General features: G+C 34.7%; 1 protein-coding gene across 3 annotated transcripts in view; it reads left to right on the top strand.

The window, feature by feature from the left end:
* Nucleotides 1–655: 655 nt before the first annotated feature.
* The window catches only part of LOC145693073 (synaptic vesicle 2-related protein), a 47,066-nt gene continuing 33,235 nt past the window's right edge, over nt 656–14,486 (top strand). For all 3 annotated transcript variants that reach the window (XR_014132708.1, XM_081768753.1, XM_081768754.1), the window contains exons 1-3: nt 656–810; nt 12,690–12,902; nt 14,079–14,263. Coding sequence is in view for 2 of the 3 variants with exons in the window: in XM_081768753.1 (XP_081624879.1) it covers nt 12,713–12,902; nt 14,079–14,263 (375 nt within the window). In the remaining variant the exon portion in view is untranslated. The remainder of the gene's footprint in view (nt 811–12,689; nt 12,903–14,078; nt 14,264–14,486) is intronic.

Here is a 14,486-nt window from a genome sequence, read left to right as displayed (position 1 = left end):
TTGTGATTGCTCCAGCCATTGAGTGGCGCGTCAATAAGTCACCCTGGCAAAGTGGCAACAAGCGTTGCCAGCGTGCAGGAATGGATACTATCTCAGTGCACTAAAGTACATTAATTTCCCAATAAACATTTGGAATCATTTGATGCCATATTCGTGAAGTTGTTAAGGACTGAAGTAGTTACAAAGTAACAGGAATGTTAGAGACATTATAAAAGTAATAACCGTCAGTGGCATTGAAATGCATTATTGCACATAACTACTTAGTGTAGAACAGTGTTATGTTGCTTCTATAACAAATTTTGGACATTCTGTTAGGTAAATCTGACAATGTACTTTGTTTTTGAATGTCGGTGTCATTGATGTTGTAAGGTTTTCTTCTATTTTATATGAAAATAAAAATAAAAACATGTTTGAAAGTTTACAAAAGTATTATTTTCTAATAAACTTTATGCTTCCGTTATATCGGATGCAGTTAATAAGTTAATTTCATTAAAAGTTTAAGTAACTCATTTTTAATTTCCTAGTTCAGGTGTTAAATCATATAGTGAGAAGACTGTTCTAAGATACTATGGTTCCATTACAATGTTGCCACCTCTGGTAAAGACGTCAATGTAGTTCGACGTAAACAAGTGCTGTTGATCGTAGTAAAGAAATAATTCGTACTACAATAGTTGAGCTACAATAACATTGCTTTAGAATATTAAATTACAATGTAGTTATAAAATCATGTGTGCAAGTGGACTTTTACTTCAAAATGGTTATTTTATTTATGAAAGACGTCAATTCTGGACATTGAACTGCAAGAAGTTTGTAAGTATATGTACTTCCGCTTTGTCGTGTCAATTGTAACGGGTCTATCTGAGCGTGGAAAACGTGTTATGGTACAGATTTCTGATGTATTAAGTAAAATATAGCTTTTGATTGTGAAGCAAAAAATTGAATGGAGCGTGTTTTGCATAATGTATTGAAGGTCATGTATTGTCACGCGATTAAAAGATTTGAAGAACAGTCTTTGACAGCTTCTGATATCGTGCATTATTTGTTGTAGTATCATGTATTCAACTTAGGCGTTATTCTTACCGCTTTTAATTTTCGTTATATTTACATCATGCATGAAATATAACCCGTAATGTATCACATTCCTAACCTCGTTCAATTTGTGAATTGATGCTGTTAAAATACAAAATTTACCAATTGGCAAGCAAAATACATGTACGGTGAATATATTTTCCTAAGAAAATTTGTGTTGGTTGTAGATTATTTCTATAGTATATGAGCTGTAATAAAATTAGAATAACATAATATTAGTTATGTTATTAGAATAACATAATATTCTTCAGTGGGGAACACTTACATTCAACATCACATGTACTCTTCCTGCCTTACAAAGTGTTTCTCAAAGGAGCGGCTCCATTTAAAGGTGCAGATTGGCTTCACGAAGGCTGAGTATAAATACAGACTGGGACGTATGGCATAAGAAGTAGAGTATATTAAGCACGTACAAACTTATTCTAGGTAGCCACTAAAACGCACAAATGGTATCTAACCGAGTCAGGGCTGCAGCGCAGCAGGGTGGCCCGAGCGGCAGCGACGGTCCCCCCCCCCTCTGTGGGAAGCATTCGCGTCAGCGATGGTGGGTACATGCATAAATGAGGATAGTGGAAAAATACTTCATATATGGCATAAAACATAATGTATTATGTATTGCAAAGCTTTGCGACACTTGCATTGTCGCTTTACACACTGCCTCGAGAGCAAATCCTTTCATCATGCTTTTGCTATTGAGTATTACGTAGTACAGAGCATACTTTCCATTTCGTACTTCTTTCTTACTATACATTTAATGTGTAACATTCCAATTTTCTTTTATTACTTTTACAATCCTATTGTAGAATCAAATACACAACTTCTTCCGTGGAATTTAGAAATTTATGTCCCCATAACATGGGATATCACAGAAAATTTTGACCCATTTCATTATTTTATAAGATGCAAGTTCACTTTAACTTGTTTCGGCTCTACATTTATATATTTCCCTTCATTTCAGCAGCACACACACATTCTACGACATAGTGTGTTTGAAACACTGTCATACTGCACTCTACTGTTTGTTCCCCTCGTACCACATCAGTCCGCAAACTCATATACTCCAGAATTTAACATCGGTTCTCTCCCTTATTAATCAACCTACACTGATGAACTTCGTTACCTTTTTTGTTACGAGATGACATTTCGTCTGATTTAGTTCATTTCGCTGTGAATTTTGCATTTCGTGACCGCCATCTGCGGCAGTTACCCCACTTTTTTTTTCGTTCTTTTAAGCTGTTTCTGTGGAGAAGATCGTTTGATTTATTTCTGGGACTAGTTAGACGACTATTTTTTTGTAGTTGGTTATGGAGTGATGTCAATCTCAATTGTTTATTTACTGTGGTGAGCGTTAGGTTAGGCGAGTTTCGTTTGATATTCTTTGTTTGGCGTTTAACACTCATTCAGCACTAAGGCTATACGAGAGCTGGATTTACATCTACATATAAGATCCCGACGACACGAGCTTCCACCGGGAATCAAACTCGGAAGTGGTGTTTGACCACGAGAGAGCTCGTTAGGTTAGTTTCATTGAAAGAAATGACGGGCCGAGTTTACACTAGCATCGCAAGTTGGTATCCTTTTCTGGAAATTATCATCCATTGAAAGACTGACAGCAATGATACCGGTACCAGAGATGAAGTGGGTCAAGTTTTCTGAGTGGGTCAGTGGGTCAACAGCATGTGACCCACCACCCACCGTGACCCACTGCGACCCACCGACTCAGTATGATCTACCGAGCCTCTCTGCTCACTGCATTGTAGAGAGTATCTTCTGAAGACTGGTAAATTTGTCTCCGTTTTACTTTCAAGACCTTCATTTCCCTTTCTTTTCCACTTGTTTCTGTCTACTTACCTGAGGTGAGTATATCTAACCAAGTAAAAAAAGAACTTCAGGCACTTTTGGATATTGATATTTTTAATACCGGTAGTAATAATAGCAATAGGACTTACACTACAATTTGGCTTTCGAGACCTGTGAGTTTTTAGAGCTAACTACTGGAAAAAATACATTTTTGAATCACTGTAATATATAAATTATTTATAAAAAATTGAATGTAACTATGTGTGCCTGATCATCACGGTCAAATTGCAAAGTCAAATGGGGTACTTTTGCTATATAGTTAGGCCTCAATCCAAACTGGGATGTTATATTGCTTTCATTATAATGCATAATATCCTAAGGAGGTAGTGAGGATCCGAATTTTTGCATCTCGCAAGCCGTTAAACTTACGGAGCTGAAATTCAGTGTATTAACTCTTTATTGAAAATAAACAGAATGTGTCCTAGCATTTTTTTAAATTCTCCTTTATGGGGGGGGGGGGCACTTTCTATATATGGAAAATTGGTAGTGAATTGGTTTGTAAAAATGATCGAAAACGATCGATGTTATTTCAGAAAAAAAATCAAAAACAAAAAATACAGTGCTTGGCTTCATATATCCATTGCTTTCTGATATAATAATTGCTGAAGCTTATGTTTATTATATGGAGCGCTCACAGCACAGAGCAATCAACCCATAAAGTTGTGAGAAAAATAGGCATAAAATTTGTACTGTAAGCTTAATTACACGGAAATTTGAAGTTGGGTTGTACGCATAATTGTATGGAAAATTTTACACTTTTTTTTTTCCCTTTACGTTGGTCTACTTACTTTGATTTGGAACTCTGAAATTTCATCCTTTTTTCCACTGAAAAGTATCGATAATTCAACAAGAAAATAATTATACTATGATAATTTAATTGAAATTCATCGCAATTTGGCACATGGCAATAGCAGTGTGGTAATTGAAGTTGAAGAAGGAGGGAAATTCCCATTCACCTCTGAATACTTTCCAGAAACCTCGTTCCCTTTCGCTTTCTAGACAGGGGAGTGAACTTGGTAATGGTATCAAACCTTCATGTGTAATTACAAAAATTAAATTTATAAACAAATAAGAAATCATCAGTTTATCAGCCTTTAATTGATAATTTATTCACAAGATTCCCTATCAAAGGCGTGGTAGATGAAGTTTCTGTTCTACATGGGTCGACATTGCCAACTGACATGGTCGATATGGAAAAGATGTTGTATGGTGATAGAGAGATTATACTTCTTGCTGAGTATTTCAAAACTGACCGAGAAAAATCGTTATCAGACTTAAGTCTAACAAGTAGATTGTCGATGAGAAGTTGCAGAAATCGGGTAGAAGTATTATCAATTTCCACGACAGAGTGCGAACGGGGATTTCCCCTTATGAATTTACAGATGACTGATATTAGAAATAGATTAAGTGCTCAAAAATTGTTTAACTTGTTGCTCATCAATGTTAATGCCCCACCGCTAGACAAACTCAAAGTAGACGAGCTAGTTATTTCTTGGCTGAAGGATGGACATCATTCCACTGCGGATGATTCACCGCCAAAAAGTTACCAACAGGAAATAAATCCGCTTTCAGATTTGTTTTAAGGTGGAAAATTACGAGTTACGGAAAATGTATACTTGGATTACTAATGGCTTATTTGTGTTATTCAACTTTGTACCTACTTTTTAGTAACTCTCTTCTTTGCTTTAGGTAAACTACTTTTGAATAAATATTCATAATAATTGCAATTATGCATATTTGTAACTTAAATTTAACGTGGTGTTTTAGTGATTACACAAATTACAATTATGAGCATACTTTATGGAGATGCTCTCACATAGGGTACCCGAGCACCTTTATACCCTATGAACAACTGATTTTTCAAGTTTTTTGTGAGGAAAATACTGTGAACTGAGAAACCATAACCTTTTCCATATTGTACAGGGGTATTTTCCTGCGAATAGAAGTTTCTTGTGGAATGCGTTCAGAAATTAACACTTGCAAGAATAGTCTCTTAGTATAAGTATATTTTCGGCACACGCTAATTTCCCCCCACCCCAACTGGTTTCAATTTCCTCACTGACAAACACTTTACCATTTTATATCGTAAAGGTCAGATCCACCGTTATTGTAACAAAGTGGTGCTTGAGCGATTGACTAGAAATTCAATTCTTCTTCTCTTAGTTTTATTATTGACAATCTGGTGCCTTCGTCTCAAATAGGAATTATAGGAAATTCGTATTTTGTAATTGATTGGACGAAAGCGAATGATCGTGACTCGCTGAAATTTAAGCAATATAATTAAGAAGAGAGCACTTGAATATTAGACATGTGTGTTTGGAATTTTGATGTCAGGCATTGGAGTCATTAGCCCGTAAGTACTCGCGCCCTTTTTGTAACACTAGTATACCCCAAATTGATATTAGTTCTATTACAATAAAAATATGTAGCATAACTCTAGACATGTTTTTAAAAGTATTTGCTGCGATTAGATTTTTTGGACTCGTTTTGAGACATTTTTAATATTTTTTCATCAGGATTTCTGACTAGCAACACAAAAGTTATCTGGTTGGGGGTCTGTGAACACCCCACTCAAGTGCCTAAGGGTTAACACGTATCGTAGGAAAACGTAGATAATTAAAGTGAATTTTATTTTAGGAAGGTTTTGGTCAACAAACTGCGAAATTCTCAACGGGGCTCATCCCTCCTCATTTTTCGGGAAAAAGAATAAGTTCCTACACTGATTTGCGTGTCAAATACGTAGGAGGCATTCTATATACGTTAACGACTCTCGCCACTATTTTGTCCTTCTAGTGAAAGAGAATACACTCTTTGTTGTGACAGTTGTTTTAAAATTTTATTTATGCTAAGTTCTCCTCATTTAGCGTTCTAAAAACTTCATTATGATATAATTAAAGTTTGATTATGTTATTTTCAGTTAAGAAACCTGCACCTCCTAAAACTCCCTGTGGTCGTACTTTGTATTAAAAATCGTTTGTGTGAGATACAGAAATCAAAAATATTTTGGAAACCAATGTATTAGCCAATAAGTGAGCATTTGAAAGGGAGAACAAATTGGAAGGATGGTACTCCTACTAAACTCTATTGAGGGCAAAACAGCAAAGCACCCGACTAAAGAATCGCAGATCAAATATCCACGAATTCTAACATCTCTTAGTTCTATACAGAACACATCCTTCAACAAATGCAAAGGTATAGACCCAGCAGTCCAAATATGCACTCAGTTTTGTCTTAATTATAATTGGAAATGTTTGAATAAAGTGTGTTTAATTTAATAATTAAGACTGACCTGGGTAATTTCCTTTCATGTGATTTTTAGCCTATATGTCAAGTGTACGTACAAAATTGTGCTTTTGGGAATATAGTTTAAAACTCAGTTGAGTTCTATATTTCAAATGCTTCCCGCAGACATTCTTCATCTGGACTTAAGCTTAAGACTCTTCTTGCAGGTTTTCATATAGTTTTTGTAACAACAGGAGGGTGAACGTTGTGCTATTATAGCAGGTAGAGGTAAACCTCAACTTCAACTCTTATATCCCAAAATAATATCTTTTAATTTTGACAAATAGCACAATAACCCTTTGCTACCTATATATCATTTGCATGAATTAAGAAGAATAATTTCAAACTTCATGAATTAAAAGAAATTTGAGATTTTTTTTTTTTTTTAATTTTATCCATCACGACTCTGGAACTCACCAAAGGAATAACTAACAATTGTGACCAGAGTATAAACTTACTTATTAAAACTAAAATACAGTGTAACGCTTTCGATAACTTAACTTTATCTTCATCAGATTCTAACCCTTTTTTGAACTCTCAACTTCTAAAATTGCGTTAACCTTAGGGAAGTCATGCCAGAGCCTCCTAGCGTCTATTGTATTTGCATTGCACTGACTTTTGGGCAATTATATAAGACTTGTTTTATCTTTTTAAAGTTGTGATATTTAAATGTTTTCTTTCTCTATTTATAAGGAAGTTATAAACAAAAATGCCAATGCCAAACAATAAAGACCGATTTTATATATATATATATATATATTATAGAAACAAATAAGAACACTCACTATGAAAACTCACAGACATACTTTAAAACTCTTAGGATGGCGATCATCAACGGAGAGCAAGTGAAACTAAAGTAATAAGTTACTAAGATAAAAGGAAATCGGTGACTTCCAGTCGAGAGTACTGAACTAAAGGAGTAAATTACTACAGGAGTAAAATTTTCTCTTACTACTGTAGTAAATTCATTTCCTCCAAAACTGGTGGAGAGCACCATCAAAGAGTACGCTACAACATTAGTAACTTAAGGAGTAAATAAGACCAAAATTTACTCCTAAGCAGTAGTATGAGTAAAGTTAGAGAGTAATGTGTGTTGTTTGCTTTCTGTGTGCTAAATATCGAATTCTATGGATTACCTGGACTACGAAGAATATATAGAGATGGAGGAAGAGGTAGACATAACAAGAATGACGGTTTTAATGGAGAGAAGAGATCCATTTACAATGTATACCAACAATGATTTCAAAGAGCGGTTTGGGTTGCGTAAGGAATGTATTGAGTAAGGAATGTATTGGTATGTTGGAGCCGTTACTGCAGCTTTGTTTCATAGGCTGCATTACCTTTGCGGATTGCGAATCTTTCGCACTGGTACTTATAAAATCGTAGCAGAGGATCTCATTAACATCAGGGCCGAATAAAGGGAGGGACTTAGGGGGCTATAGGCCGGGCCTTCAGGTGGACAGGGGTCTCCACTCTGATCAAAATCTCAACCGGCTATCTTAAAGGAATCATGAAGATACAATTATCATTATAAAATAAAATATGACCAAAAATATGAAACGTATTCCCTTAACTTTCCTATTGCACTTTCACAGAAATGTATTAGGTTGTCAGCAGGGCCCACATATTTTGTCTAGTCCCGGGCCTCCAGATGAGTTAATCCAGCCCTGATTAACATCGATCGTAATACTGCTGAAAGAGCTTTAAACAGTATGATAGATAGTTCAGTTGTCTTAAAGCTACTGTGTGTGTCCATGCCGCAGAACGAAGAAAATATATCAAGGAGAAAAAGGGAATTGGTTGATGTCCGAATGTCATAGGGGCCATAGATTGTGTACATATACCCATACTTTGTCCTTTTGGAGCACATGCAGAACTATACAGAAATCGCAAGAATTTCTTTTCTATCAATACTGAAATCATTTGTGATCCAATATGAAGATTTTGAACGTGATAAGCCGTTGGCTGAGTTCCATGCATGATGCACGCATTTGGAACAATGGTAGAATTGCTGCAGAATTGGAAGACGAACAATATAATAGTTTGCTTGTTGGAGATAGTGGATATGCTCTCTCCAAACATCTTATGACTCCTGTGTTTCGATCCCACACAGGAGCCGTAGGGCGCTACAACAGAGCCCATATTGCTACAAGATGTGTAATAGAAGAATTCATTCAGTGTTTGGAAGAAACTTTTCCAAATTCTCACTAAAGCAACGCGATGTAAACAAAACAAGCCTGGGAGTGTTATTGAGGCTGCTGCAGTTCTGCACAACTTTGGAACAGAAGTAGGAGATTTGTTTCTCACAGTGACGCTGTGCAGTGTTTCTTTCAGGGAAAAAAAAATGTTCCGGATTGGCACAGTTAGTATTCGGAGAAGAACATATTATTTTTACATGGTACAGGGCTCATAGCGAGTAACTTTTTTAACTTGAAAAAAGTGACTAAAAGTTACTTTTTTTTAAAATTTGTCATTAAAAGTTACGTTTTTGGGATGTAAAATTACTTTTTCGTGTGATTCATGTTTTGCATTGACAGTTTTCTAAGAAAAATATAATAAAAATAAATGGAAAAAAGCAGAAACTTGTTACTCATTACTCTTCTGAAAGCTTCAGTACTTGCTGTCACATGTGAAATAGTCAGCTTTTTTCTTACTTCAGCTTTTATTCTTTCTAAAGCACAGTGGATGGTTGGTAGGTGCTTAAGCTTTCAAGGTGGGGTTGAGAACCCTTCTGTGTCTATTCTTTCTTCTATCATAATAGTCTTTTAGTTTTTTCTTGTAATAGTTAACGCTCCGCTCAACGTTGTATGGTTCAGTATGTTCTTTTTGTTATGCTTCTTCTATGTTCTTCTTAAGAGTAGGTGATGAATTTGAATATTTTATGGCATTGAGAACTCTCAATGCTAAGTTAAATATAATGTCTGGTTTGAAGAAATTCGGAAATAGGCCAGAACTGGTTCCACTTACTCAGAAGCTTCTTAACATCTGCTAAGTCTGCTTACCGTAACTACAAAGCATACTTAGAAAACCTAAGAAAGGGGAAAGCTCAAAAAGAAGGAAAAAAAATGAAACAAAACAACAAACAAAAAGGGAGATGATGGAGAAATTGACAAAGGGAAAAAGGGGGCATGATGAGATTGTGGTTACTTTTTGGTCACTTTTTTGTGTGCTTGTGGCAGGGTTAGCTGGTTTAAACCATCTGTTTTTTTTTTTTTTCTTTCTTCAGAAAAACCAACTGGTTTAAACAAAAAAACGAAAAATGCTTTAAATCGTGTGAACTTCATGGTGACGTCTCCACATATCAAACCATCTGCATTACGTTTATCTACTTTTTACCTTTTAATCAAGAGGTCCCGTGTTCAATTCTCGGTCGAACCACAACCCATCTTTCAAGTGTAAACCAAGTAGCGATTCGAGGTGTCCCTTTAAGCGAAAGTCTTCTCAAGGTTGCTTAAATATATTGATAGAAATTGGCAAAATTTATCAACTGCCTACGTAGCTTCCAACATCAGCTTAAATTCGACTTTGTTTTGATTTTATTGAATGATACGTACATACCAAATTTGTAATTTAATACCTCAGTTTTAGTGTAGTGATTATGATACGTTGACCTTAAAATTTTACATACAAATACATTTAAAGTAATAACAGGATTTTTCCAATGGCTAAGGCGGGAGTTTCCCGATTTATATGTAATTCCGTGTAATGTTTTTACTTGTGTAACTGTTTATCTTTTTGTCCTTCTGAAATGACTCTTGACAATTATATTAACAACTAGGCCTACGTCAAGATCAGTACAACGTATTTTTATCAGGAGTTCTTCGTAAGTTAGTCGGCAATCACATTTGCGACCAATTAGTCCCGGTTTCGTGTCGAAATGGACAATTTCTCTTGGATGTAAGCCGAGAAGCGGTTTGGATTCCGCTTTAAGCTTATGTGATCCCTTCCAGCATAACCTTGTTGTTGCATAATAACACCAAGGTGATACAACCTAATTTCTGTCCATATCTAATATAAATACAGAGAGTAAATTATTAAAAAAAAAAAAAAAAAACTGGTTTAAACCAAAAAAACTGTTTTTTTTTCAATAAAAACCATGGTTTTTGCCAACCCTGGCTTGTGGTCACTTTCAACAATTTACAAGAGAGCAGACCACTGTGAGCCCTGACGGTACAATTATTTTTTTTTATTATAATATTATAGACGTATTATTTAACTCTCCTCCGGAAGAAAACTCTGAGCTTTTGGGGGCAGTGCCCCCATAAACATGTCTGGAAGAAACGCTGATGCTGTGGATGTGAATGACAACTAATATGCATTTCAGCCAGAAGTAGTTGCTGGAGATAAGCTGTCAGAAGGTCTATTATGCTTAATTATTTTAATTAAAATTGTACCTAATTTGCTAGTAAAATAATAAATTAGTATTTTTCTTCTTAAATGAATGAGTAAGGCATTGGATCGTCACTACTACTGTGAAATGTGACCCATGTTATTTATGTATAATTTTACAGTTGTTTCTCTCTTTTTTCTTTTGTTTCTTTTTTTCCTTTTCGTTTTTTCTTTGTTTTTATTTTCTTTTTTTTTTTCAACTAGGAGGTTAAGATTTTCATTTTATTTCTTAGTTCAGTACACAGAGCTATACAATAAAGATGTTCTGATTATTTCTAAGAAAAATAAGATGTCTACTTTTATAATTTTGCTAATATAAATAAATATTAGAATGTGGTAATTAGAAAAAATAAATGTACTGATGCAGAAATAATAAACACAAATATTATGTCATATAAAAAAGAAGAACATATTAACTATTGGAAACAATATCAAACAAATACAAAACATATTTATATTCATTTACAAAAGCATAAATTTTTCGAGCACATTGGCTGGAGAACCGGAACTTGAAGTTTGCTCCATTTCGCTCTTGAATTCGTACTTATTCATAACTTCCATTTTAAGGTTATGCTCTTCTTGCATGATTTCTCTTTGTCTTTCAATTAACAACATTTTTGTATTATATTCTTCTTATATTAAATGCATTTTTAACGAATGAAGCTCGTCTGTTTTTTCCAACAACTCCCTGTTCTTCACTACAATTGCATGTTCTCTGCCTTTTTGCGTTCTGCGTTCCAGCAGTGTGCAGAAATGGCTTACTTCTTTAGTAAAAAGGCGTTACTACTAGTTACAAATAAAGAAGTAAATAGAAATTGAGCTCTCCAACAGTTACTAAAAAAGTATATTACTACGGAAGTAATTTACTAAAGTAGTCCAGACTAAAGAAGTAAGGGTTACTACAGAAGTAATTTATACAAGTTTGGTGCTTGCCACCCTTAGGCTTCAACATATTTAAATATTTAAAACATTTACAGATCCTGAAGATTTTGGGAAAATGTAAATAGCTTATATTGTCAGTAACATTAAGAGACTTGGTAACGGCTCAGCGGAACTAGCGACTTCTTAGTCAAAATCAGAGTTCAGATTTATTGGGAAATGTTCGTCTTTATACCTGGAAACCTAGTCAAAATCAGAGTTCAGATTTATTGGGAAATGTTCGTCTCTATACAGGGTGTCTATCTGTCACGAAAAAGTCACGAAATCAGAAAATTCATGTCATCATTGTCATGAAAGTCACGAAATTTAGCTTTTGGGTCACGATCTTTTTTTAACTGTACAAATGTAAGCAGAGATTGGAAAATTTTGTTCTATAAAACGTCAAAATTCACCACCAAAAATGTCTATGATCGGCTTTAGACGCTACCAAATCATCAACAAAGTACGTTCCTATCGCATGGATGAAAATTCGGCCTAATTCGCACCCAAATTCTCGCTTGAAAATATTAGGAAATTTTATAATTTGGTAAAGAAAAGGTCACGAAAAAGTTACGAAATTTCATTTTGGAATTTTAGTAGACACCCTGTTATACCTGTAAACCTATTTGTACATTTTCCCTCTCAGTTCACTGTACTACAAAGGCCCATGCCCATTTACGGTAAGAAGGAAAAATCCACATCACTGCATCAACATCGAAAATGTTCTTCAGCTGTAGTGTGGGCATTCATGTCACAGATGTTTACGAAAACATGCAATTCAGCAGACCTTAAACAAGGTGCCAATAAGCATTGCTTTGGTACATTTCTTCTTGAAATATTGGATAGAAGAGCCTTGAAATTTGAACCATTATGATTCCACGTAAACTGTAGATCCATATATCAAGTGATATCGGTGTTCAAACAGGACACTAAACTTCAAACATCCAACCAACCATATTATCCTTGAAAAGCGGGAAAAGTAATCACTATGCTAGTTACATGATACTGTATTTCATTTTCACAATTGAATGACCTTCAGTTAGTAATTCATGGTTATTTATGTGTTAAAAATATTCTGCATATTTTCATATGATGTATTACGTATTTTGGAATATAATAGTAAATTTATTTTGGTACATTAATAATTCCAGGCCCATAGGACATCAGATCTCTAATGTTATCCACAATTAAGCGTACGGTTCGAAGCCAGTCTTCGAACAGCTATGAAGATCTCGATGGGAAGACGGAACCTGGCCAGGCCATGGATTCCCTGCGAAATGGGATTCTTGATGAGGATCTCAATGAAGATATTCCAGACCCAGGACATGAAATAGAAATGACAACAGTTTCCGTAGTACCTGATGGTAAGTCACTTCGCACGAATGATGATCAAAACATAATATGTTAATGGCATTTATTTATAGAGATGTAATTTAACGCACATTTGTATAATACGTAAAAACTAATTATTTACTGCGTCTAAATTGTACTGTAATTGTACACTGTTTCAGGGAACACTTTTGTCTTCATCGATAACTCAGGATAACTCACAACTTTCATCTCTTCTTACCATGTCAGATTGTATTTATTGTGTGTGCCCAATTGAACAATGTTGAGGTTAAAACTCTTGCTAATGTGGATCCTTTATACTCGAACATCTCTTCTTTTCAACGATTTTTTTTTTTCTCTCCCCCTTGCAATTGTGAACACTTCGCCCGACACCTTTTGTAACGACAAATGTAATGTAAAACTAGTTTTGTGGAATTGTGTTGACCACTGAAAAGCACTTGTAAAATTACTGCTATAATCATTAACATATAAAATTACATACTTTTAAACTTACTTCCTAATTACTTGAAATTCTTATTAAGCAAACCAACTGCAATGTACTATTCTAAAGTTTAGATTGTAATGTAAAACGTATTTTTTGTAAAATTGTGTGATTTCTGGAATACTTTCTCGTATAACTTCTTAAAACTTGAATTCAAGTTAGCATTTTTAACAAACTATGAATCGCGTAATAACTTAAGATTACCGATAAGCAATTGCATCAAACTTCTGTGAAAAATTTGATTACGTGGATTTGCATAGGTTTAAATGTTCAGTTCCTCTTTCCTTTGAATTTGCGCAACTCTGTCTTATTCACATTCTACAGTTCAAAAAAAATATAGTACAAAATTTCAAACTTCTACGTCGAACAACCTCGGAGATCTAATGATGAATGTATCTCTGGCTTTACTCTTTTGTAGATATGAATTGACAGAAATAAGTTTAATCAAAGAAAATCCACTTTTCTGAGGAGACGTGATCGTCCGTATGAAATTGTTAAATTTTTAGAATTCTTATGTTTCCTATTCTTATGCTGGAAGCATAGGAACATTACTACTATTAGTGGAGGATATGGATGGAATTTCTTTATTCAAAATGTCAAGAAGATTAATATAAATATGGGGATACTGGGTTTGGTATGAAGATTTTAACTTTGTTTGCTATTGTATAGAAAGTGTTATTGAAACTGTTGTACGTTTTGAATATTTCAGACACGTATACAGTAACTCAAGCAGTAAATGCTTTCGGATTTGGAAAGTTCCAGGTGAAACTTTCATTATTCACGGGTCTATGTTGGATGGCTGACAGCATGGAAATGACCATTCTTAGTATTCTGTCTCCAGCTCTTCATTGTGAGTGGCACATAAGCAGATATCAACAAGCTCTTACCACTACGGTAAGTAGAAGTCTCTGATTGGTAGGTTCGTTGATTTATTGATTAGGGATTTAATGGAAACTTCAGTGTTGGGTCGTTTGTTATCATTACGAAGAAACCTCTGTGATACGTTGTTCATTATTTCTGGTAAACAATGAGTTTCATTGGGATTAATAAAAGAATTTTTTTCATTGTGGATTCAAATTTTAGAAGTAACGAATAAAGTAGGACCTACTAAAATTTA

Source organism: Thermobia domestica, chromosome 8 (assembly GCF_964235325.1).
Source record: "Thermobia domestica chromosome 8, izTheDome1.hap1.1, whole genome shotgun sequence".
NCBI lineage: Eukaryota > Metazoa > Arthropoda > Insecta > Zygentoma > Lepismatidae > Thermobia > Thermobia domestica.
The sequence above is the reverse complement of the archived record's forward strand: the minus strand, read 5'-3'. Positions and strand labels throughout refer to the sequence as shown.